We start from the raw sequence: 27,758 nt of genomic DNA, 5'->3' as shown, positions 1-27,758 counted from the left end.
AATACTGATGTCCAAGCACCACTCCACCCCCACTCATTAATTTGACACCAAAAAGAAGGTTGATACATTTTTTAATTATTTGGATTTTTCATGTTTAATTTAACTGGTCAATTATATTTTCTGTAAATGTATTTTTCCAAAAATTAATGACTAAATGAATGGCTAAATGAATGGCTAAAAGCTTTCTCCACATTGTCGGGAACATAATCCTGGATACTGGATTCTTTATTTTTATTTTTTTCCTGCTTTGGGGTTTAAAAGTAATTCATTTTTTCATATATTGAGTTTTCAAAATACTGAAGTCTGCCTAATAATCATGTAAGGTTTTAAATGTAGAATACACTCCCTCTAGGATCCTAAAAGTCATATATTTGCATGTAAAACAACAACAACAAAAACCCAAGAGGGCATAACCTCAGTGTCCTCAGTGTTAGCGATGGCTCTGAGCAGGATAAGACAAGTAAATGTATCTGTAAAAATGAATGAATGTATGAAAACATAAGAAAGAAAACACAGGGGTATCAAAAATCATTATTACATCTATAAAAGTTAATTGCAGAAGGGTTTAAAAGCTAACTTGTGTTACTTATCTTACTCATCAGTGTGTGTCAGTACTCCTATGATGTTTGCATTATATACTGTTGATCAGCTAGTAATCCCAATCAAACCACTGACCCCCTCTGGCTTTTTGTTTCCGTCTGTCTGAATGCGTCTGCATGTTTGTCCGTTTCAGTCATTGTTTTGGTGGCTCACTAAAGCTGTAATCTGCTACTGCCCTGGCTTATTAATAAGCCTGTTCTGGATAGTCCTCCTCTGTGAATTGGATGACTTTCAAAAGCGGAGACAGATCTTCACAGAACTAGGATGAATAGAACAGCACCATCCACGCCCACGCACTTGTCAAACGATTTTATTTTCTATATTCATGCTTTAAAATGTATACTTTCATTTTTTTCTGTTTTGTTTTTTAGTTCAATATGGTGATTTTATTGAATTACATCACCCAATTCAGATGTCTTCGTTAAGAGGTGAAATATAAGTTTATGTTTTCAACTAACTCTTTTCTGTTTGTGTTTTTAATCTTTGTTTTTCCTCGGGGCTTCAATACTGCATTTCCATCACATTGCCTCTAGGTTTTGTCCCTGTAACCCCAAAAGTTAGCTTTCAACTCAACTCAACTCAACTCTTGAACTCCTGAAAACACCAAAAGGAAAATCAGGTCTATTTATTACAGCTCTGTGATCATTTCTGGGTGACTTTAGAGTTCAGTCGGAAAAACGGGGGATCAGACAGCTCAGTCTGCAGACGCTCAGGCTATGATTTAGAGAGTGAAAGAAAGAAGAGGGAGATAGAAGGGGACGGGACAGAGAGATGACAGAAGAAGAGAGATGGCAGAGGGCAGAGGATGATGGCGGCTAATGAGAGGGAACTGGAAAGGGAAAGACTGAGAGATAGTGAATAAGTAAAGCTAGTGATGCACCAGAGGATTATCAACCTGATTTACGTACCCTAACAATCAGTGCCAATATCTCAACCTGACCGTATATATGGAAACGTGAGGGCTTCACAAATGCAATCTATACCACCTTAGATGAACCAGAAACTGAAAAATATCACTGTTGATGTTTAAAATGGAACATCACAGATTCATCTGAAAAGGAGACAACTACTTAAAGCCAAAAAACAGGCCTTTCCAGTCATGTGAGATGACTGTGCACAAGTGTTAAGTTCAAGTTAAATCATCAAAGGAAACTGATGACTCAAGAAACTCATGAAAATATTTGCAACTCTGACAAATATGTAAATAAAAATGCACATGTGATTAAATGCGTATTAACAGATTCTAGCGCGCAGCTATAGGAAGCGCTAAAAATATTCCATATATCTAAAGAGAAAATCATTGAAATGATGAGCATGCTTTTCGGATGTTCAGCGGATTCAGCTGTGTCAGTATAGTTTGGTACGGAGGGGGAGATAGAGATAGTTTTGCCTGAGGGAGGAGAAAACGAGAGAAAGGAAGAGAAAGAAAAGTTAGATGTTGATGTAGAGAAGGGAAATGCAGACTCACATTTCCCGTCTATAACAGATTATTGCACGACTCATATCAATGCCAAGAGAAAGAAATAAAGACCCAGAGGGAGAAACTCAAGAGTCAAACAGGAAAAAGCACACAAAGGTCTACAACATGCAAATTAACATAGTATGAGGTAAGCATGGGTCAGATAGAATTAGGAGGAAAACTGAGATTGGGAGAAGATTAAGAAAATAGGATATTAAAAGAGTAAGAGGATGATGAATGAGGTTGACATGCTGCAGTCTGACTAAAGTCTAATATGGAGAACTAGAAATATGCAGATTTAAAGTCTGCTTATGCGTAAGTCTATTCATCTTTTCCTGTAAAAGAACCACATTAGATTCATCAGATTTTTTGTTTCTTCCTTAGTCTTGATAAACAAAAATTGTAAAATGAAAGCATATTTTTGTATAAATATACATACACAAAAATTATTCCATTGCGAATAGAAAAATACAGCAATAACAAGTTTTCTTACTGTCATAGCTTGTAGAAACACAAAAACGATGACACTATGTAATCCATCAGTTCCTGGACAAATATATTGAATCTTGGAGTTACATTTACTGTTTTTCTGGTATCCTGTCAGTTTTTTGGAGTAAAATAAATGAAAAAATAAATGAAGATATACATTATAATTCCTATATCCTGGGAGCAGCCGATGTAGGACAAGCAAGCTGCCGCCACCACGGCTGAGCTTGAGTCTTTCTGCAGAAGTGTCTCCAGTAATGGTGAAAATAGCATGTTGGGTGTCTCAGCACATATACAGATAGAAATAATCATAATCATTAAATTATCATTTAAATATGATAAAACACGACTTATTTTACATACAAAATACTCAAATTATCAACTGTGAGTCTACAGTATCCTCTTGTGTAAAAACGTATTTACATTTGTATAAAGTGTTGATTTTACTATTAATACCTATGTGGCCTTTGCAGCAGCTGCATCTTAAAGCTCTTCCCTCTGCACTGGCTTCAACACTGGTGGTTTCTACTTACAATTTCATTAAGGTTTACAGTGCAGTATCATGCACTGACATCTGCATTAAAGCCGCTAAACACATTCCTGTGATCTCATATAATGTGATACTCTGCTTCATTAAATCCGGTTGTACATATGAAACCAGCAGTTGTGGGTCGGTCGAAGGCCACTGCAGTCATCATGATACTAGTGAGGTCAGCAAAAGTCAGATGCACATCCTGTGAAATGCTAATTAGATTAAAAAAGGCCATAAAACAGCTAACAGCTAGGGGCCTGTCAGTCAGACATACAGTAATGGTAAGGAAGCAACTGGAGTAAAAGACAAGTTGGCCACCTGATGTATGTACAGTACAGTACGTTCATGCATGAGTGCATGTTTTCATGCTTTTATGAACATAAACTCATACACACACATATACTCACATAAAACATATTCTCAATACATTTTTTGCTCTGTTTGACTCCATCCCCTCCCCCCCTCTCTCTCTGTGTTGCTGGTTGACGAGCTCAGTGTGGATATAATTGGCACTGGCCCCATGTGGCACTGTAGTGACGATCCACACGAATCAAGGGCGCACAGATGTAAACAAACACTCTCTTTCTCACACAGATGCTAACATGCTTTTGCACAAACACACACACACACACACAGACCAACCCCCACCTATAGTACGTCTTTTCACTTAACACCCGTCCTGCAGGCTCCCATGATACTCATTTCCTTGTTTTGATTTCAGTGTCACACTGATCCTATCTCCCTCTCTCTTCCTCTCCCCTTCCTCCCTCCCTCTGCATCACACGTTCCCTCTCTCTTTCTCTCTCTCCTTTTCCTCCTGCGCTACCTCTGCTTCCTCCTTCCATCTCAACCTCCTCACTCTGATGTTTTTATTTCTCTCTCTTTCTGCCACTTTTTTATTTCCTCTCTCACAGGCCAGCAACATGCAAATTATGCCCCACAAATGCAAATCCTTCCCTATCTTAGAAGAGACCTCCAGTGGAGAAGAGGAGTCCGCTCAGCTCAGATATACTGCACTGAAGTCTTTTACTTCTGTAACAGAGGGGCGTGTTTGAAGGTTACCTGCGAGAACTGCTGAATAAAGCAGTACATGTGTGCATGTGCATTAATAAGACGGTCCAAGGCATCATTATTCAACGTGTTTTAAATGGATGTTGCAATGGCTATCATTTGTTTAGTATTTGTGTAGTTTGATCAATTAGTACAAAAACTGTTATACATGTAGGTCTTTTTTAGTTCACATGTTGCATTGAAGACGCGCTTTCAACTTCTGTAACGTCATAGCCCTGTATAGCCACGAATATTGGCAAGTTTTTCCCTCCTTTTTCAACAAGTCCACATACTGTAGCGCTTTTAATGTACCTTTACCAACTTATGCTGTCTTCTTTCATAACATTAAACATTTGGGTGGTCCGACCGAGCAGTTACATCTTTATTCGACTCAGAAAATGGGAGCTAGCAAACTCAACTAACGAGATTAGCTTGCTAACGTTAGCACTGACTCCCACTAAACTTTTTGTTCATGTATCAACACCTGCTGACTCATTGCCTCCTGCACACTCAGTGCTGAGTTCGTTGTGCATTATATAAAGAAGGGATTCTAGCTAGCATTAGCTGTCTCCCTTACATCTGTCCAATTGTGGAAAATTTCTCAAAACTCATAGCAGTGAGTAGGCTGATCCTGTAACCTCAGCACACTGAATAATTACATGAGTGTTCAAATAACAGATGGTAAAAAACACAACATTGCCCCACTCAAGCTGGTTAAAGGATTTTTCACGGTTCACAATTTTTCAAGTACGTCTTAAAACAATAGTCAAGTGCCTGTATGAACACATGGACACATGTTTTTCTTGTGGTAATCATTGCTCATGTTCACACTGGCCATTAAAGGATCCTTTCCTAATGTACTTTCAATGTAAGTGATGGGGGACAAAATCTACAATTCCTCATTGCAAAAAAATGTCAGTCAGAAGTTTTTCTGAAGCTTATATGAAGGTTCAGCCATTCGAATTAGCCACATAGTGTTACAGCTTTTTTAGTTCACATTTTCCTCTTTTTGATACAATCCTTCCACTGCAGCTCAGGAAAGAAGGAAACACTGTCCAGTGATGCACAAAGAGGAAACTTTGTAATAAAAAGACTTTAACTTGATTTGACTAATTTTATTAATAGCTTCATAAAAGCTTTAACAAACTTTTGAATACATTTTTGCCCAAAATGAGGCCCGAAAATTTTGTCTCACGTCACTTACATTCATTTGTGAACCTATCTTTTAACTGCTGGTGACCATTGTCATTTAAGTGATATTACAAATTATTTCTAATGCCTGCCATCACAGATATTGCACCAATCAAATTAGCGGTACCAACAGTGTCAGAACCCAAAACTGATGCCCTCTGAAGAATACTAATGTAGGGGGAAAAATAATTAAAACTTTCAAGGATTTCTCCTTTTTGATCACTGCAGTTTTGCCTAAATAAGAGAAGAACTTGCCACCAAGGATATATATATATATATATATATATAATGAATCCTTACAAAAAGAAAATTAATTTCAATAGATAGATTTTGCACAGGACAGTTTTAACATTATGAATTCAGCTTTAATTAATACATTTGATAATAGATGCTCCCTCAGAAGATTTTTTTTTTCAAAGTTAACAAGTTGGTTGGAGGTTTTCCAGTCTAATTATATATTACAGGGAAGTCCTTGCAAACCCAGTTGAGGGAAAACTTCCTTGGGGGAGTCTGTGTTGCCTTCAGTGGAGCTGTCCATGGTGCTGAAATCAGCTGCCTCTAATTTGATAAAATAAAGAAATAAGAATTTGTGTGCTTCTCTGTGCTGCAGTCAGTGAACAATTAGAGGCAACATTTGCATGGCTGACAGCAGCTATAAGTGATCTGGGAGCGTTCTCGCATTCCCGGCTTTCCATCTTCCTTCCCTCCTTCCTGCTCGTCCCTGCCATCTGTTCTTCTCTCACTCCTCCTCCCCTGCCACACTTTCTTACTTACATCCCATCGCTTGATACCCGCTCTCCATCTCTCATTCTCACATTTATATAATCCTTCACTGTCTTGCTTACATGCACCCTATGGCTTTTTTTTTTTTTTACTTCCTCTGATTTCCAGTCCTTTGCTTGCATTAGTCTGTGGAGAGTTTCTCTCTCTCCTCCTACAGCATCTACTCCTTCTTCCATTATTCTTTCAAATCTTTTCTTTTATCTCACTCATCATTTCTTTATTTTCCTCCACACTTCCTTTACTTCCACATCATGAAACGCCCCCAGTCTCTGCTCTCTATCTGCACAGTAAAACACAGCATAATATGCGTGCAAGTGTGTGACCCCGTCTGTGTTCAGGTGACACAAGCTTGGGTGTAATTTGTTTGTATGTATACATGCAACCATCTGCATATAGCATATAATTGTGGGAGTGTGTATACATATATGAGCAGGTTTATGTGTGTGTGTGTGTGTGTGTGCAGAGCAGGGTGACTGTCCTCAGGGCAGCTCTCCACACCAGAGCAGAAGCTGACCAGCTGTCCCCCTCGCAGCTAGCAGCATATTGTCTCTTCTATCTATTCTCTCTATCCCCGCCTCTGTCCATCCCTCCCTGCCTCACCCTCTCCTGCTCTTATCTCTTACTCTTTTAGTCCTCTTTCTTTCTCTCCTTTGCTCCTTTACGCCCACTCTTGCTGCCTCTCTTTTGATCTCTTTCCCCCTTCCCCTGCTCTCCCTCACAAGGCCGCACACACAAAAAGAGGAGACAGAGTGTCAAAAAGCTGCAGCGATATTTTTCATTCTCCTCAGTCTTTCTCACTCTCTCAGCCTTCCTTTGACACAGTGTCACACCCACCGCTCATCGTCATCATCAACTCCCTTTCATCTCTCTGTCTCTTTCCTTCTTTACCTCCACCATCTCTGTCCCTCTCACCCTCGCTTTCTGTTTTCGCCCTCTCCCTGTCTTGGTAATGTCATTGTTCAGGTATGTCTCTTTTAACCTTATCTAATTTTCATCTCCTCCCTCCTGTCTGTCTCTCCACTCCCCATTAACTGGTTCTTTGACTTTCTCAATAACTTCTCTCTGCCTCTCTTGATGCCCTTTTCTCTTTTCGTCTTTTGTAACCACACAGAAACTTTCGTTTTCCTGTTTCACTAATTTAGTCATTGTGACCGTTGCATGAACTTAATACTTTTCCTCCCTGTTTGTTTCTTTTCCCCTCTCTTTCCATTATTCCTCTCTCTCTGTCAAATATACCAACCTCACATTTTACATCTTGCCACTTTTATTCCTTAGTTCATCTCTTACATGGTATTAAAAATATATCTGCCTTGAAAATGAGCACAGGAGAGCAGGAGAAGAGTGCAAAGTAGATAAGGAGATTTTTTTTTTTCAGGGAGGAAACATGAGGATTTGGCTTCTGTCTTCATTAGGGGAAAGGCTCAGAACTTGTTCAGTGTATTTCCATCCTAATCAGTTGCTCTCATACTTCTCACTGCTTACTAACTTGTACAGCTAAAATCTGCTGAATGCATCAGTGCATCAATGCATATACATTTTTTTATATAAATGGAGAGTGATAAGAATAGCAAACTGTCTACTATATATTCTGCATTGTTCTCTTGCAGCAAATGGAACATTATTAGCGCGTTTTAAATCTTGATGAGAACAGCCTTGTTTTAGAAATAATGGATATTTTCACTCTGCAGACTTTGCCTAGAAATTAGTTTAGAGAAATTGCTTGGAAAGGCATGATAAAGGGATCATAATTTGAAGTCAAAATTTTGCATTCTCTGCACTTTTATCTTCATTGGAGGCAAGTCAGCAAGTCAGCGTGAACAAACAAGAAAGACAGAGGACCAATGTTGTGTGAAACTACTATAAAAGTTAATGATAAATGGCAATTATTATTTGAAACTGCAGTTGTACCTTTAGTTTTAAAATCAACAGGAAAGAGAGAAAGTCTCAGGCTGGAATTAAAGTATTAAAGACACATGGCATTAACTAACTAACTAACTAACTAACCAACTAACTAACTAACCAACTAAAACAATTGAAAAATTAATATTCTAGAGCTATGCTAACGACATTGTAAAGCTGTACTTTGGCACAATGGTGCTTTGACCTATATACTAGTGTTTACTTCAGCAAGTATGATGTTTACCATATTTACCCTCTTCTCTTAGCCTGTTAGCATTCTAGCATTTGCTCATTTACACAATTGAGGCTGAGTGTAGGAGTGTAATTAGTTTTGCAAGTATTTGATCACAAGCTGATGAATCCATCTTTTAGATGTTGTCGAGCTATTTCACTCCAAACCAAAAATGACAACCTCATGATGGCGCTAGTGGAAAAGTTAGGGGATCACCAAAATCACTAGTCTTCATCCCCTGGGGACCTTGAATGACTATGCCAAATTTCATGGCAATATATCCGTTGAGATATTTCAGTTTGGAGCAAAGTGGTAGACCACCGTGCGACTGCCGAACACCTTGGTCAGTCATCCATAGAGCCATGCTACTATTGTGGCTAAAAACAGCTACAGAATCCATTTCTAGATGAAATTCAAAGTGCTTTTTCTTTAGATATTCAATTTAAAATGCTTTCTTCATTGTAAGTGAAAGTGAAATCATACACAAGCATTAACCTCCTCTGGCAAGTACTTTAAATGTAACCTGTGAAGTGATAAACATTATACACATTTATTTTATCTCATCAAACCCATCTCTCTACCGTCATGTCTTTGTTTTTTCTTTTTCACCTCACCCTTTATTTCTTTCTTTTTCCTCTCAGTCTCTCTCTCTCTCTCTCTCTCTTTCCCTCTCTCTCTCTCTCTGTCTAAGTGGCCTGGAGGATTAAATGTGTTTAATTAAGAGGTGATTATGTGTAGACGGCTGACACAGCAGGATCAGGATGGCTTCATCCCATCGCCCTGACTGTCATCACCCTGTTCCCCCATTCACCCCCCAACATGCGCACACACACACACACACACACACATTCTCTCTCCACCATATGCCCGTCTTGTTTATCCCTCCTTTAACACCTCTCACACTCTTCCTTCCTCTTTTTTTATTATCTTTTGATCTACAGGATTAATTCTTCCTCTCCTGCTGCTTTTCTTGCCACCATGAGTGGTATATTCTTCTACCTAAGTGCTGGACTTTTACAGCATGTATATGTCTCTGCAGTCAAACATATAGTGAGTGTTGGAAGGAAGGAGAAAGTAGAGTCGAGGAAGAGACAGAAAACTTAAATTAGTACACTTTGAGAGCTAAACATTTTCTTTATTTATAAGATGGAACCAAAAAGAGCAACTTATTCTTTGTGGTTATGTACTTGTGTCTTACTGGTTCACAGTTCAACTATCTATGAAAATGTGTGCATCCACCTGGTTCATCAGATTTGAAAAACAATTACCAAAAGATAATTAAACAAATAATAAAGTTCAACAAAAATGCTATCATGCTATCTACTGAATGAAGTAAAAATGTATGTGCATGGTGCAGAAAGGCTTATTAGATAATGATGTTGAGGACTACAGAAGAAAAAGGAATGTGAGAAAGCAGAGGGGTTAAAAGGGGGAATTTAATAGCAGGGGAAAAAAGAAGAGGAAGGAACGAGGGAAACCATGACAGAAGAAAGTGGAGTGCTAATAAGCGCAGTATGGGGTGAAAAAGAGGCCAAAGATGCAATGGTGGGAAGATGAAAGTAAAGGGAGAAGCCTTTTGTCTGTATGTGTAGATAAATACTGCATGTATAAGTGTGTGCATTTGTGATAGTGTGAAATGAGAAAACTTTACGCTATAATGATTAATATATGAACCAGCGCTTACAAAACATCTGGTATCTTTGTTTGTATCTGTGCTTTTATGTTTCATCAAGTCGCTATCTTTAGTGAGTTATGTTTATTGATATCGTATAGCTTTATGGCTACCTCCGGTGAGAAACCAGATATCAACTAAAGTGTTTTACAATAAAGACCTACCACACAGTAATATAAGTCATCCTGGTTATAAAACACAACTGGACAAAGGACTGCTCACATTTTCTGCTGCATTTGATGGAGAGGACACAATTGCGAGGCAACAGGGACCTTTGTCCTAAAACACACCATCACTCTTATCACAAATGAGCCCTCAGGAAATATGCCCACTAATTTGAGTCTCAATCCACTGAAGAAGCACTGGGTTATATTGAGCATGTATATGTGTGTGTGACAGTGTGTATGGTAAAGGTGTCTAGAGAAAGAGGGAGACAGATGGGTGACACAGCGTTCCCTCTATGGGTTTAGAGCTAGAACACGGCTAATTACATCTTAATTAAATATGACCTGTCTGTCCTGGAGCCTCCTTGCACATTGATGACACATGTGTGTGTATTTACATGTAAGACAGACAGCAGAGAGTGAGACCTATGAGTGTACAAGTGCATAATTGGGACGAAGGGGAATAGCACTGGTGCAGGAATTTAAACATGTATGTGTTTTTATTTCAAAGATCTTAGAGAAGATTGTCTATAAAAAATTAACTGCTCACATGAGTTAACATGATATTTTGGAAAAGTTCCAATCTGTTTTTTGAGCAAAGTATAGCACTGAGACTGCTCTACTTAGGGTTACCAATGATCTCGTCCTTGCTGCTGATGCTGGTGAATGGTCGGTTTCACTTGACTTAAGCTCTGCATTTGATACAGTAAATCATAGTATTTTAATTTGTCATCTAAGAGACATTAAAGAAGTTGCAGACACTGCTCTCGAGTGGTTCATCTCTTACCTCTTAAACAGGCAGTTTACAGTTACTCTTGGCAACTTCACATCATCCACTACACCTATGACCTGTGGAGTACCACAGGGCTCTGTCCTAGGACCTGTTCTATTCTGTATCCACATGCTTCCACATGGCCGAATAATACACAATGATAAGATTTCTTTTCATTGCTATGCCAATAACACACAATTGAATGTGTCTGTTAAACCAGGATCCACTTTTCTTAAAGAACTGTATAACGGATATCAGATGCTGGATGTCTAATAACTTCCTCCAACTCAATGAAGAAAAATTCAAAATTATGTTATTCGGGTCATTAAACACATCAGATTTTAATGATACATTTTTAACCTGGGCTCCGTCTGTTAAGCCTAGTGTCAGAAATTTAGGAGTTATCTTTGAGTAAAATTTAACTTTTGATTATCATATCAATGAGGTAGCTCAGTCCTGGTTTTATCAACTTCGAATTGTTTCAAAAATCAGATCATTTCTATCATTCTCTAACTTGGAAAACATTATACAAAGAGCATTTTACATTAGCTCAGTTTGTATGCATGTAAACCCATGTGTGCAAATGCATATAGACACACATTTAGAAGACTGACCATTGTTGGAGCGCAGAGCCCTGGCGGAGATGCCGTTGGTCCCTATTGGGTGATGAATGCCGGTTCCATCCACTGCTCCTGCCTCCCCTGGCTGCTTCAGCAGCTCTGTCAGAGTCCTGTAAGAAGGAGGAAAAACACACATTTACACACTTTATCAAAGCATCCAACATACAAACAGACTTGTATGTCCTATGCAAACTCACAGGTGTCAGGTAGATGAGAGAAGGTATACAAAAAGTAAAGGGAGAGTAGTAGAGAGACTGGATGAGAAAAGTTGGGCGAGAGAAAGATAGATGATAAAAGCTATAAAAAAGAAGCAAATGTTCATGTGGATATAATATGGAAATCCCCTTTAAACTACATCCAAACAGCCTTCATCTTAATAGCTCTATCTGAACATAAAGACAAGTTTCTAACAGATTGTTCATGTCTATAAAAACAAACCCAAAACAGAAAACTTTCCGAATTAAATTCAACAAAGTGGAATCGAGGATGAAAAGGATGAGTCTCTGGATGTTTGCCAACTGGGAGCGTCAATCATTTATAATAAAAAATAAAACAACTTCCCCTCTTGCCATCTTTTATTGTTTGATGCCTTTGAACAAGTTCTGATGCCTCCTCAAAACTGGAACACGGGCAGGAAAAGGACTTCCAACATGCACATTTAACTCTTTAGGAACCTGCAGCTGGAAATGATGATCTGTGTTTTGTGTCAGATTGAATCCAGTTGGTTGATTAAATTCTATTTAAATGTGTCAAAGTGTGTCTCATACAGAGCTGCATAAAGCTTTGGTTTAATTGCTACACTGATCAACACCGGTGGAAAAATTGATTGTTTTTTATAAACTTTCCATTTTGCACACATTAACAAGGATTTTTAAAAAAGCTTGTCATCAACATGTCACCACTGACAAGGAAATTATAGCAACATAGTCAACAAATCAGCTGTGACCTGCAGAGCTGCTATCAAAAGACCTATGAATATTTCTGACTGTTAATCTCACTGTTTTTTTTTTTGTCATTTAAGTATTTATTTTTGGATTAGTCAAACATCATATGAAAAAAAGAAAAAAAACAAACACTTCAATATAAACAATACAACCATGTTAAATCAACATACATAGAGGATAAAAAAATCAATATATACTGTATATCAGCACAAAAACATAACATAACAAAGCACATGATTTGATACTAAATACTGTATCCCATATATCCTCAACTATGAAGGGTAATAAATAGAATAATAGTCTTCCTTTCCTTACATGTTATATCTATTTCCATCTTTTATAAAACTGAGAAAATGATCCCAGACCTGGTAAAATTTTCCTTCATTGTCATTTAATCTAGCTATCATCAATTCAAAGGAGGCATTATCAGTCATCAGCTTAACCCAGTCAGTAAATTCTGACTTTTCCAGTGATGAAGAATAATTCTAGCTGCAGTGATGAAGACTGTCAGTGCTAAACCATATTCTGCTTTAGATATTTCTGGTGGTAACTCTGATCTTTCTCTCAGTAGACAAAGTGGGGGAGATTCTGGTTAGGATTTTTCAAGCCATTCACACAATTTTCCTATAACCTCTTGCCAGAGAGGAAAAACCAAAGAACATTCCCACAATGTGTGTAAGAGGGTACCTGCCTCTAAGTTACATTTCTAACTCAAGTTGTTCTGTATTAAGTCCATTTTATGGACTCTTACTGGTATATACTGTATATACTATACTGGTATATACAGTATAGTATATAAATTTATAATGTGTGAATTTACCCTGAACATCCCTAATGGACCATTCTGTACTTGTTTGTCTTTCCATGCATCTTCCTCAATGTTACAATTCAGATCTTTTTGCCAAATTAGTCTCAAATTTTCACACTTCCCACACTGAGCATCTGCAACCATATTGTAAAGGACGGAGGCTGAGTGAGCAGATCTAGGTAATTCAAAAAATAATTTTACCATATTTTCCCCCTCGCATGGTTTGATGCCAGTTGCTCTGATTCTACTTTTTAACTGGAGGCACCTCCATAAATCCCCCTTCCCTTTCAGATCAAAATGTTCTCTAATCTCTTGAAATGACAAAGACACCCTATCCTTATACAGGTCTCCAATCTTATTCAAATTCCCCTCCAGCCAGGATTTCAACAAACAAGGTTTCTTTCCTGTTTTAACAGATGGATTATTCCAAATAGAGCACTCTTGTCTGTATTGGGATATCCCAAGTATCTTATGTAACTTCGCCCACACTACTCTGGAATGCTGCAAGATTGGATTACTCTCCTCACTAGTCAGACTACCCATAGCATTCTGTGACAAGGTCTTCATTGGTTTGAATAGGGCTGTGTTTTCCTTTTCTGTTTGTGTCTATCCACGGTGTGAACCATAGCTGGCCCAATGTTTGGCTAGCTTTGCCATTTCAAATGCAATATTATAAAGTTCTACATTGGGCAAGGCTAGGCCTCCTTTACTTCTTGGATCATAAAGCTTTTGCGTAACGGCTCTTAGTTTCTTTCCATTCCATAAATAGTCTTTAATTATGTTATGATACAGCTTGAGAATTCCTGTAGAAATTGTCACTGGTATCATCATTGATATGTAGTTAAACTTTTTACTGGTATTATTTTAATGGTAAACCTTTTAATGGTATTATTTTTTTCCCAAAGGATAAGATGGATTGATTTCCATTTATCTGGGTTATTCTTTATTTTCTGAAGTAGTGGAGACATATGAAGTTGTATTATATTGTTCATGTCAGCACTCAGTCTTATCCCAAGATACTTCATCCTTGATGGTATCCATTTGAATTGAAATGCGCTGGTGCATTCCTTCATCCCTGATGGTATCCATCAGGGTTGAAGTATCTTGGAATAAGACAGAGTGCTGACATGAATGTGCTGCTGGATGACAAACCTTGGATACTGGCATAACCTCAGACTTGTGCAAATTAATTTTATAGACAGATATCTGTGAGAACCTTTCAATTGTGTCTGGAAAAATAGGGACTAATGAAGTCGGGTCTGAGGATAGCCAAAGAATGTCATCTGCATACAAAAATAATTTATGTTCTCTGCTCTCTGCCTTCACTCTTTTAATTTCCACTTCCACTTGAAAAAAGGCGGATATTTGTCCATTGGTGAGGACTGATGCTTTCGGCTCTGTATAGATCATTTTAACGCAGTTGATAAATCCTGACCCAAACCCAAAAGCTTAGACATGTATTTAAAAACACCTATCAAATGCTTTCTCTGCATCAAGGGAGAAAGGTGCTATTGGGATGTTTTCTTGATGGCTCATCCATAAAAGATGGAGCAACCATCTGAGGTTGTCTGAGGATAACCTTCCCTTCAAAAATTCTTCCTGGTCTTCATGAATAATATCTGGTAAAATATTCTCAAGTCTCATTGCCAGGACTCTAGTAAGAACTTTACAATCCACATTGACTAAACTGACAGGTTGAAAACTACCTGGATCCAATGGATCCTTATCCTTCTTGAGGATCAATGATATTACAGCCCTGTTAAATGTATTTGGAAGCTGCCCTTGTGAAATTGACTCTGAAGTTCAGTTAAAATAGGTGCCAGGATACTCCATTGGGAAACCATCTAATCCTGGAGATTTTCCTGGTTTCATGCATTGAATAGCTGCTCTGCCGATTCCAAAAATGTGGGCATCCAACTCTACACTCTCAAACTTTTTGTTTGAGCTGTCTGGCAAATAGTTTGCTCAATTTTTCCACATTTTCATAAACAATTGTTTTCAATCTAAACTGCATATTCAGCCTTTTTGTTATAAATCTCCTTAAATCAAATTTCAAAGTGCACACTTGTTTAAGTAATGAGTCACTATAACTATTTGCCAATTGCTTTTCTTTTTCCTTTAGCTGATATGCCAATTTTCTCAACTTCTCGGTGCTCTTTTCTTTTTATGTTATAATTTTATCCCTTATAAACGCTTTAGATGCCTCCCAGACTGTGCCTATTGTCCCTGTAGATCCGACATTAATTTTAAAAAAGCTCTTAAGGCCTTGAGACAGTAATTGGTCATATACTGGGTCTTGAAATAGAGATGTATTTTCCACCTATTTCTTTTGATAGAGTCTGTTTCTGCTGCTAGACAAAGTTCCACTGTTGCATGATCTGTGAGAGCAATAACACCAATTTTGCATTCTTGAGTGGGATTTATGCTTATGAGAGTAAAAAGTGTACTTGTTTTCTCTAGGGTTAATTAATCTCCAAATGTCCACTAATCCTCAATCTTTCATGAGTAGATGTATTGCCAGTCTGTCCTTAGGTACTTTTATTATAGGTTGTTCTATCTATGACACTATCCTGAATTTGCTTTAAGTCTCCACCTAGTAATTTACTCAATTTATGAAAAAAATTAGCATCCTCCGAAATGGGAGCATATATATTATACAGATTTAACTTCATTTCATTGATTATGGCCTCCACACAGATAAGTCTCCCCTTCACATTTCTGTTGTTTTAATAATTCAACATTCAATTAATCAAAATTGCTACTCCACACTTCTTACTGTTGAATAACTTAATGAATACCTGCCCAACCAATCTCTTAAGTTTAACCACCTATGAGTGAATTTCTTGGATAAATGTCACATCAGTCTGTTGAGATTTTAGATAACCTAACATGTCCTCCTCTTTACCAGATCTTTTACTCCATTAATATTCCAAGAAAGTATCCTTACATACTTAGCCATAAACCATATTTTGTGTCTTACATATACAGCGGAAGATAAACAGGTCTAACCCAATCATGAAGATATTTCTGAGCTGTCACAGATTGAACACACATTTATTCTCCTCCCTGTGCAATAAGCTCTTGCACACATTCTTAACTGATTATTACAATAAAATAAACTAACTATGAAACAACAACAAAACACGAACAACAAATAAAACCCTTCCCTTTTCAACCCCCCCACTTCTCACTCTCCATTGAGAAGGACCCTCCCTATTACTGGACTGTGTGGTGCTTCCAAGGATTGTCCCTTTGAACATCTCATATCCCCCTCCACTCAAGTTCTACATTTTACACTACATGTTGTAATTTGCAGCACTGTGTTATCCCAACGTCGGCACTATGAGAAACAGGCAGTTAAACAAAAAATGTTTTCGCTCCGTAGATCAGAAGAAAAAAAGAGGGAAAAAAATAACTGGTGTTGCACCATGCGGGATGGAGAAAAATGAACAGACAGCTGTAGCTAAAAGTCATGAGCAGACAGTGTGACGCTAACAGGGATTTTGAAGAGCAAAGAACAAACCAGCATCTAATTGGATCAAAGTGACATTTGCAGGTATGTTAACTGTTTAATGAGTTGCAGCTGAGCAGCTAATTAGCTACTAGCCTGCTCCCTGACGTTAGTGGTGCACTTTTTCTGGGTAAATGTTTGTTTGGTGGCTCATTCAACAAGCTAAGGTGCAGGACAAGACGTTTGTTCATGTTTGTAAGTTAGATAAGAAGGAGATTTAAGCAGGAAAGCTAATGTGGGTTGTTATTCAGAGTCTGGGGCTCTTTGTGTGTTGTGTGGCAGGATGCTATCAGGCTCAGTGTGACCATCTGCTCTGCCTATGTTTGAACACCACATTATCACTTTATTTAAGATTTAACTTGCTGTATCGCAATAAGAGCTACATCTATGCATGTGGCTGGTGGAATGCTATTTCATCAAAATAATGTAAAACTATGGGGCACAATCATGAAATCAAAGAATTTAAACTATGAATTTCTTCCTTTTGGCATATTTGATTTTTTTCTCAAAGGAGAACACAGGACAAGTGATATACAGCGCAAATATGTGCGCTGTAGTGGAGAAAATTTCAGTTGGACTTTAAAAACACATAGTGAGTTTCTATCATGTATGTCTGTGGAGAGGTTTAACTCTCCAACAATGCTTGCTGGTAAGTCTGCCAATGTGCTAATCCTGTTTTTTTAGAAACTTCATTCAATGAGTCAAGTGAACACTGAACAGTTCATTCATCATTTCATGTTCATTCAAGACTTGACTTCGAGTCAGAAGAACTGAACAGAACAGAAGTCTGAAAATGAAACCTAGAGACCTAAATTTGAATTAACCTGAAATGAATCACACACACACACACACATACACACATATATTATACATTTACATTAAGTTAATGGTAAAACATTGGTTGATTCCACTATATTTCTGCATTATGTTTTACTCTCCTTGGCATGGGCTTTACAGTTTAATTTCTACTAGACACCAAAGAAGGTGAAGGGCAGTGTTGATGTGTTGATGTATTTATCTTTCCAAAGTTTCAGTATTCCCAGTGATGCCTAGAGGTGATTTCAGCACAGACTCAAAGTTACTGTGTAGTGTAAAACCATAAGTATCAGGTAAGAAAAATCTGAAATGAAACTGGTATTTCTTTCCTCTCCCTTGACACTCCTCTCACTGCTAAGGTGCCATTAAGCAATCCTCAGCTGCTCCAGTGGAGCTGCACACAGTGACCAGCAGTCATCAGTGGTTGCACCTGGGCAGCTCCCCGGTGTCAACATGTAAGTGTATGAAAGTAAAGCAGGGTGTTGCTGAGAAACACCCAGATCAGCAAAACCTCTCTGGGAAAAAATAATGTTGAAAAAATTGAAATGTCATATCCTGGCAAAAAAAATGTGTAAATATGTACAAACTCAGAAATTGAATTTATTCTTAAATGACAAAGTTTAACAGATACAATGAAACTTTAATGATTTCCATTGGGAAATTAGGACAGTTATTGACTGAAAAAGCACATGCAAGGGCATGAAATACCCATAAAATGTTTCCACAAACTGGGTAGTATTATGATACACACACATAGAGTACCGCAGTCTGCTCTCAATTGCCCTTTTCATTTTCTACTTGCTAGCCAATCCATTTTCTCTCTCTCATCTCATTAAAATCTGTCCACTTCCATTCCATTACTTCATCTGTCTTCCATTCTTTTGCCCCCTCTCTCATTCTCGGTGGTAATAAAGCGGGCTGTGTCGCCGTCACTCTCTCGCCTCCCCTCCCACTTGCTCTATGTCTCTTGCTTTCATCCCCTCCAGAATGTTTAAGAGTGCTTTTGTTGAGTACTTGTTGTTCTCTACATCCTCTATCTCCCTAGAAACATCTTCCTTTTTTTTCTCTCCTCTTCTAATCCTGTCTGTCTTATCATTTCAACTTTCCGCGTCTGACTTTATCCCCTCAACCCCCCTGCTATCTCTCCCCCTGCTTCTTTTCTGTTGCTACAAGCCTTTTACTGTATCTCTCCCTGTATCAACTGTCCGTCTATTCCTCTCTTCCCCTTTCAGTCCTCTGATTCTGCCTCTCTTGCACTCTCTCATCGTTGTGTCTGGTCTGTCTCACCCTTTGGCCCAATTTCTATTTCTCCTTTTCTTTCTTCCCTTGAAGTATTCTCGCCCCTTTCTCTCTCATTTCTCTTCCCCTCCCTGAGGAAACTGTCACATAAACTATCCCAACTTGCAATATTAGCACTCTTGAAATGATACAGCATGATATAAGGACATAGGAGCCCTATACCAGCACACACACAAGCTCAAACAATATATGACTGCATTCACAAATATGGTAAAAAAAATTTTTTTTGAACTGGATAACATTGCTTAACCTGTTTGGAATACCAGCGTCCTGTCTGAAAAATATACCCTCTTGTTTATTTTACCTTCCACTTGATACACTAACAGTACCAACAGTATACAAAATAATAATAATTCTTGAACCTCTTTTAAACTCTTTTACCTTCTACTTTTTCACATGATGGTTGTGGGGGTCTCTGATAACTATTTTCTCTCTGTAGAGTTGGTAATCAAGTTCCACTTAAGCTTACTCTTATAGGGGACATAACATGCTTTTGGTGATTTTTCTGTCATTTATATACTGTTATGATGTTGGATGTCTATGTTAAACATGATCAAAGTTCCAAAACCTGAGCTGAATGTATGTAAAAATGTTGCTTTTTAGTCAAAAGCCAGGGCTTCAGTCTGTTCTGAACGCTCCGTTTGCAATGTTACCTCTACCCTTTTAACTGATGCCCAGCCTTTGTTGCATATTTTCTATTGGGTTCGGGTTCAAACATGAACAAATGTATTTGAGAAGTTTATATTTTGAGTAAATAAAAAAAAGAAGTGAAATCCTATTACTATTATTTGTTTATGGCCTCACAAGCTGCCAGAAGTCCATTGGGAAGCAGCTTCCAGAAGTTGGCCAATCAGAACAGAGTGGGCTCACTGGGAGGGGGGCCTTAAAGGTATACCATGCAGGATTTGTTGGTTGGTGTTTGTTAACACACAACATTCAAAACTGGTCCCTCCTCCCCGTCTCAACAAGTGAGAGAGAGAGAACAGCGGTGGTCGAGTGAACTAGAGTGTGAATGAAGAGAGCCAGTGGCTGGTGAGAACAAAGCCGTGAATCAGAGAAATAAAACAATAAAACTTTATTTTCTGATTGTTTCACAGTGGTTATGGAAGGTGTCGCATTGCTTGATTTTGTGTGAATGCAGAGCTTCATCCTGTCCGTTGTGGCCTCTCTGCTCTGCGTGTGTGTAGTTCAGCCCCGCCCTCGGTCAAGCAGACACACAGACTTACAGCTCTTTATACATTCATGACACAGAGACAGAGAGCAGAGTGGAGCAGAGGAGAGAGACGGAGACAGCAATGTAACCTGGCCACTACACTACGGGTCCTGACCTCACACCCTGTGCGCTGTTATTGGCTGGGGGCTAAACACCTGCTGCCCAAAGGTTGAAGCCCAGAAAATAAGAAAATACAGGCAGAGGGCAGAGTCTCTGTAGATACACTGCCACACACTTCTAGTGGGTCATAAGTGATGATTTAGAGGGATTATTTTTTTAAGAGTCTATACATTGTTTTTTAGGAAAATCCTGCATAGTATACCTTTAAAGAGACAGGAGCTAAAAAGGCCTGTTTCAGACAGAGACTGAACTGAGGGGTCAGACTGAGGTAGATAAGGATTTTTTTTAAAACTGTAAATCATGCAAAGATATTCCAGTAGAGCCTCAGAATATAAATATAGACCTGGAAATATGCATAATATGTCCCCAAGTATAAAGGAAAGGTGCAGTCAAATGACTAAATGAAGAAAAAATACAGCTTAAAGTAGAAAAACCCAAATGCTGTGTAAACCCCAGATCAGAATAGCATCCACCCAGTCTATAAACTGAGGGAATTCTGGCTCTTTCATGATAAGGGACGAGGCTATAAGTGTTCACAAGCAGCACTTCAAACCACACACACTTCTAGCACAGATAAGATTAAGGATAGCTGAGGCACTAGACCCACACAAATGACATTGCATACAGTATATACAGCACTTCACACCACTTCATTCTGGACATAATACATTTTTAAATGCTATTTTTTTTTACCCCCAAACATGTTACATTTGGTAAATTGAGGGTGTATTTGTTAGATAGATTTTTTATCTCTGTACAATTCTTGTCCCTCACATCCACAAGCTGATGAAGCTGTTACTTTCTTATATGGAAAACCCCATGTTGTTAAATTTTATGTAGTGTTGTTTTTGCAGATTGCATATTGGTAATCAATTTCAAATGATTTGCATAGACACAGTTAAATTACAAAAAAAAAGGATCTGATCAGTGAATAAAAGCAGATGTACAGAGACTGTGTTTTTCCAAACTCATAAACAAAAATGATTCAGCAGGAGGCATTAAATATCAACCCCTTGAGGTTTGGTGGAACTTCTGGAAGACTCCAAAGCAACATCTCTGGGCTATTTGACAGGCTTAAAGTATCACATGCTCAGCTTTGTGCTGTTTAAGTCTTCAAAATACAGTATTGCAGAGTAATAAAAAATAAAACACTACAGTACAGTACGTGCTACTCCTGGAATCTCTTAAGATCACTTTTTGATTTGATAAAACATATGAAGTCGAAAAACCCAGCAGCTGTGGAACAGTGACAAATGAAGAGTCCTCATGAGCCTGCTGACTGAGCATAAGTGTCTTTTCCAGTGAAGCGGTTTAATATGTTTGCATTGCTTCAAATGGAGTCAGTCATCAACCATCATGGAATCTTCTCAGTTGGGCGCAATTAGTGTTCATTCAGACATTTATAGCAAGAACGATTAGCCTCTGAAAACTACTCTGATATTCACGCAGCATGAACCTTCTCAGGGGTGAAACATGCGGCACTTGATTAGACTGTGACAATTAAAGAATGTCTTTATTAAGTTCCCCCTCTGATTTTAAACAGACTGAGGCAGAAGAGAAAGATAAGCGGGGGGAGAGATGTTCTGCTCTATCTGAAACTGCGTTTATAAATACCTTTTAATGTTTGATTGTCAAAGAGAAATTTTGAGAAATATGAAGAGGAATTCCGCTCCTCTTATGGACCTTTGTCACCACGACATCAAAGACTATATAAGACACATTGTTCTAGAGTATCAAAAGTATCAGGAAATATCAGGTGGTAGTGTTCGTTCACACCCTTGTTTGTGTGTGAATGGGTTTTTATTCCTCATTTCACTAGACAGATTAGTGGTTTACCGGAAGCCAAAGAAATTAGGTCTTGTATGACATGCATGATAAAGATTACATTAATTAAGATGAAAGTGAACATTTATTTTTAGTGAGTTAAGTAGATTTCCGCATTAAAAATCACATAATAATTGGAGCAGCAGTCCTCATGATATACAACTTGTAATATGCAACTATACATAATTTACACTCAGTTGCTGGTTTAGGTACACGTATCGTGGTAATTCAGCTGTATATATTATATACTGAATGTGTTTTATTGTTAAGTTAAAATTTCATTAGAAACCTGAACTGCAGTAACAAAAACAAATGCAAGGTAACTTTGCTGTTTTCCAGATATAATACATCTGACATTTATATTTAATTCACTAAAGCAAATGAAAATATGATCAATTCTCTCTACAATGACTGAAAATGTGTCCTTGAACATGGCTGCTCCAGTAGAGCAGCTCAGCTTAATGCTAACATTGTGATTTCATGTAAGCACTTATTGTGCTGTTGTTATGACAGAAAACTCAGAAGGGTGATTAAGAGTCCAGCGTGATTAAGTCATTCACTTACAGTGCTCGCTCTCTTGTTTGCTCACTCACTCCGCTCCCTTTTGGGGAAAACACTTTTTTTCTTTTTCCATGGTGAGGAGGAGGAGGTGGCAAACATTTTTTGTGGTCAAATTGCATATCAAACAGGGCTATGGAGTCAAACACTGTGAAATCAAATCACTGCAGCTGTACAGTGTGTGTTTGTGTCTATGTATCACAACCTTGCAGTGGCCTGATCCCGGTTGTATAACTAAATGTGCACTATTGTTTTCAATCGTCAAAGAGCATTTGATGCTAAAAATAAAGTGAGAAAAGCACCCCACGGTCACTCACTCACACACACACACACTCACACACAGACACACACTCAGAGACGCACACACACACACACACTAACTCCCCTAGGTCTATAACACAGCATTTTGTAGCTGAATCACTCTTCACTGTCACAGCAGGTTATTTTATATTACAAGGCCCCCCACAGATGATTCTAGGGGCCTGTAACCTAGCATGGAGCAGAGCATGAAGATACAACCCTGCTGTTAGCAAACAGTGATGGTGTATAATTATATGTGATGCCGTTTGCCTCAGTTGAGCCATGCAAAAAAACCTCCAAAAACACATATTCTGCTAACACACGCCAAAACAGAAGCAAAACCAGGCACACACACATACAAAGCTGCTGGTCTCCTACCTACAGTTGTGCCTAGAGGGAGTTAATTGAAGCTACACAGGAGTGACTCACCCTTTAATTCTCATGGGTGGTAATTTAGAGAGGTTACAGTGGGTGGGAATTGTGTGTATATGTGCATGTGTGTGTGTGGTGGGTACCAATGATTTTACTAACAACAGAAAGGAAAAAAATTCTCCTGAGCAGGAAAAGTGAATTTTAAAATGAGCTAATTATTAGAAATGTGCACTATTAATTCAAAATGTGAGACTCTTTAACCCAAAAAGAAAAAATAAACAACAACAACAAAACATTTTCACCTTTTTCACCAACCTTCTTCATGACTGCCTGATGATATTTCACCTAACTGTTGAATATTATACACTGTGCTTGAGTGATGTTAAGAGAAGAGGTTTGGAAAATACTTCTGACTGGTAATGCGATTAAGCAGGATTTCCATACTCCCTAAGCTTTTTTTTTTAAAGAGTCTGATTGTTATGTAAATTAAGTTGGAGTTCATAGTTATAGTTCCAAAACTGTTGCTTCTTAATAGACGGTTTGAACCAGAATGCAAAACGAAGCTTTTGTAAGTAAGAAGAATAGGCAGAAAGAGGTATTCACACATAATGTGGTATGTGTGTATGTGCTGTAGTTTGTCTGTCTCCTCATCTCTCCCTCCTTGTCTTTGTCTTGTTGTGTTATAAAATGACAGAGCCAACACTTGAAGTCTCCCTTCATCAGTAATTCGCGGCACTTTACCCCTTCACTGCTGTCAGACACAAACACACATACACACAAAGCCAATTTCCCACAAACAGACAGTAGGCTAAATGGACACTGTAGTGGCACCCGTGGTAGCATGTCTTATCTCAGAGGGAATCTGATACTCAAGTCCCTGTGACACACAAACATTCGTACGTGCGCGCATACACGCACTCGGCAGACACGCAGATATGCTGTAGCTGCCAGATAGTGCACCCTTGTAGGCTTGGTACAGAGCCTGGATCTGTCTCCCACCCTGCTATACTCCTATTAGAGCTGACAGCTGCCAAATAATGTCCCTTGGCATGGCTGAGTGCCTGCCATGCCAGTCCCTGTTTGTGTTCATGCATAGTCTCTCATCCACTTACATGAAAGTGTGTGTTTGCATTTGTATAACCTCACATTGGAAAAGATTCATCCCAAAATATTGTTTTCCTTTTGGAACACCATTCGCAAATATATGTATGCTTCTTAAAATATGTGTTAAGACAGCAATATTGTATCCAAAATTAACTTCTGTCCTTTATGTTATGGTTAATTATTTGTCAGATTATTCAAGTATCCATAGTTGCAGAGGGTCACATACAGTATGTGGGCAGGTCAAGCTTCCTTTGGTGGCAGCATGGCACATACTAGGAAACCCTACAGAAGCAGTGTTCAACATCACAGCAAGATAGGTCAAATGTCAGTGTCTAAATTCACCAAAAACAGTGGGTAACAAAGTGGATTTGACTGTTCAACAAATAGGCCTATTGTGTCCTCAAGGACTCAATACTTTCTATACAAAAGCTATTTTTCTAGCCTTTGAAGCAGAAACAAATATCTAAACAACTATTGGATGGATTGCCATAAAAAGTGCTACACATATCCATGGTTCCCAGAAGATCTCAATGACTCTGGTGATTCCCTGACTTTGCATATATGGCTGCAAGCAGCGCTACTTATTTAATGAACTCTCTCAATATCAACAGATAGATTGGCACAATATTTCGTACAGACATTCATGGTCCCCACAGGATGAACCCTCGTGACATTTGTAGATTTGAGTGAAATGCCTGAACAACTATTGGATGGATTGCTTTTTCTTGTTTCCCCCAGGATTCATTTTTTGGTGATCCCTTAATTTTCCACATAGCACCACCATCAGGTCAATTTGTCCAATACTTTGGTTTATCACAAATCCCCACAACACTAATGACATTCCCAACAACCTCAGCTGTATTTTGGTTTTAGTGCTATTTAGAGAAATGTCAGGACCTTACACACTAAACTAAGATGGTGAATGCTTAGCATGTTAAGCATTGTGATTGTGAGCATTTTAGCATACACACGTTAGCATTTAGCTCAAAGTACTGCTGTGTCCAAGTAGGCCTACAGCCTCAAAAAGCTGCTTGAGTGGATTTAAACTCTTGATCTTGTTTCTATAATGTTAACCATACTTGATGAAAAGAAGTATGTATAAGCTAAAATGCATGTTCTTTTCTGGCTTCAGTCACTGGTGCTCCTCTCCCAATATCAATATGATGCCAGATCAGTATCACTCAAAATGTTACAGTGGTGACAATAAAGATCCCGGGTGAGTTTTATCCACATTTTTTTTTGCTTCATTGATTTATTGCATTTGCTCTTCTGGATGAGCAGTATAATAGTAACAAAATAATAACGCAGAGCCAGCATGCTGGAAGCTTTGTGAACAAGTTGCTGGCAGGATCTCAGTGCTGAGGTCTCTGTGGCGTTGGTGAAGATGATGTCACAGAAAATACCATATGTCAACCTCTGAGTCACTGCCTCCACTCATTATTTTGGGCTGTCGTTATTTTAGAAACAACAAAATGCACACACAAAGATTCATTCTCCTCAAGGGATTTGTTCTCAAACATTCATCTGTGTGACGCACACATAACCCACGCATGAATACACCTACACACACGCACACATTTGTCAGCAGAATATCTATCATACTGTGAAGCCTTTGACATTATTGATGATATACAGGTACTCAGTATGCTATGATGTCACCATCATCAATCATTACACTGAGATAGACAGAATAATATTGATCTGTTTTATCAGATATCTATTACTGTCTAAACAGCTTAAATCACTCATTGGAAAAGCTTCTAGTACATGTAGGAAAAGTCATTATAGGTCTCCATTAAATAGAATCCAGTAGATTTTATACAGGAAGTTGTTTTTATACAGTATATATTTCATAATTCATGTCTCTATGTGATAAAACTTCATTTATTGTGTTTGTTTGAGTGGGACTGTAACTTTTAATTGGATTAACTTTATTGTAGAGATGAATATGAACAGTACCTTTCGCTCTGATCAACCACCAGTCAAATCCCAATTAATTCATATAATCACATCGTTACACTGTGTTCCAGGATTGTGTTAAAGAATCACTAAAACCTGATGCCTGGATTCTGCTGTTATTCAAATTATGCTTGCATGCACAGATTAGTTTAATTTAAAAAGGAAAGTAATAAGACCAAAGCACCCATGCACCATACCGTACCCCAAAGGGAAGTGAAAGATACTTAAAATCCGACTGAAATTAACTTTCGTTGACAGAAAATATATACAGTATATATTATTTTTGTCTACTACAGCATACCTATCTGCTCTGTACTTTTCATGTGAGAAAAAAATCAAAAACAAAAAGGGAGAAATGTATATTTTTCAATTCTTTGATTTCATGATTGTGGCCCCTAGTTTTATATTATTTCGATTAATACTGTTCTGCTAGTGCCTTACATAAGTTGGAGACCTTATTTCAATACAGCAAATCAAATCTTGCATAAAGCAATAACATTCTATCATAGGCAGGGCAGACGGTCACACTGAGCCTGATAGCATCCTGCTACACAACACAGGAGCCACAGACTCTGAATAACAACCTACATTAACTTTCCTGTTAAAGTCTCCTTATCTAATGTGAACTCACATCTTGTCCTGCACCTTAGCTTGTTGAACAACCACCAAACACCACCAAACAAACATTCACCAGGGAAAAGTGCACCACTAATGTCAGGCTCAGCTGCAGCTCAGCATGTTAACATACAGGTACCTGCAAATGTCACTTTGGTCCGGTTAGATGCTGGTTTTGTCATTGCTCTTCAAAAGCCCTGCTAGCGACACACTTTCTGTACATGGCCTGTAGCTAAAGCACTTTGTTTACTTTGTCTCCATTCCATATAATGTAACACTGGCAGCCTGCCAGCGAATGTCAATCAAACAAACCTCTGACAGGTCCGCTCAGCTGGCTGAGACAAAAAGGAGCATTCCTGATATTAGACCTCTTTTCTTCATTTTAATAATATTATACTATTAACAATACATTTAAAAATGTGTTGACATTTTTGACTGCAAAGAGAGATGATTAAATGTGATTTCAGTTGGATTTTATATATATTGGAATAAATTAGTTATTACAACAGTGACACCTTACCAGACTGATTCTGCAGTTGTGTCTGCCCAGCAAAGCACCCTGGTGAATCTCATTTATACCAGAATTTTGCAGACCTGCCATTTTATTTCAGCAAGAGGGCTCAACATCCCAATCATCCATCCTTTTGACATGGACAAAGAGATCAATTGACTTCTTCATGCCATTTATGAATGCACACACTTGCTTCTAATACACAACCTATACATGTCATGTAAATATGTCATGGCCATGGCAGCATTGATGAATTAGCAATAATACAGCGCTCTATCATCAGTTCACTGTGACAGGCTCTAGTAAATGTCGTTAGTGGTGTGTGAACTGCAGAGTTAAGTGAC

General features: G+C 38.3%; 1 protein-coding gene across 1 annotated transcript in view; it reads right to left on the bottom strand.

The window, feature by feature from the left end:
- Nucleotides 1–27,758, bottom strand: part of LOC122967818 (protein shisa-8) — a 107,403-nt gene that overhangs the window by 45,923 nt on the left and 33,722 nt on the right. Inside the window, exon 2 of the mRNA XM_044332645.1 lies at nt 11,455–11,570. Within this exon, the coding sequence (XP_044188580.1) occupies nt 11,455–11,570 (116 nt within the window). The remainder of the gene's footprint in view (nt 1–11,454; nt 11,571–27,758) is intronic.

The sequence above is a fragment of the Thunnus albacares genome, chromosome 17, assembly GCF_914725855.1.
Source record: "Thunnus albacares chromosome 17, fThuAlb1.1, whole genome shotgun sequence".
NCBI lineage: Eukaryota > Metazoa > Chordata > Actinopteri > Scombriformes > Scombridae > Thunnus > Thunnus albacares.
Note: the sequence above shows the minus strand (reverse complement) of the source record. Positions and strands in the feature narration are given on the sequence as shown.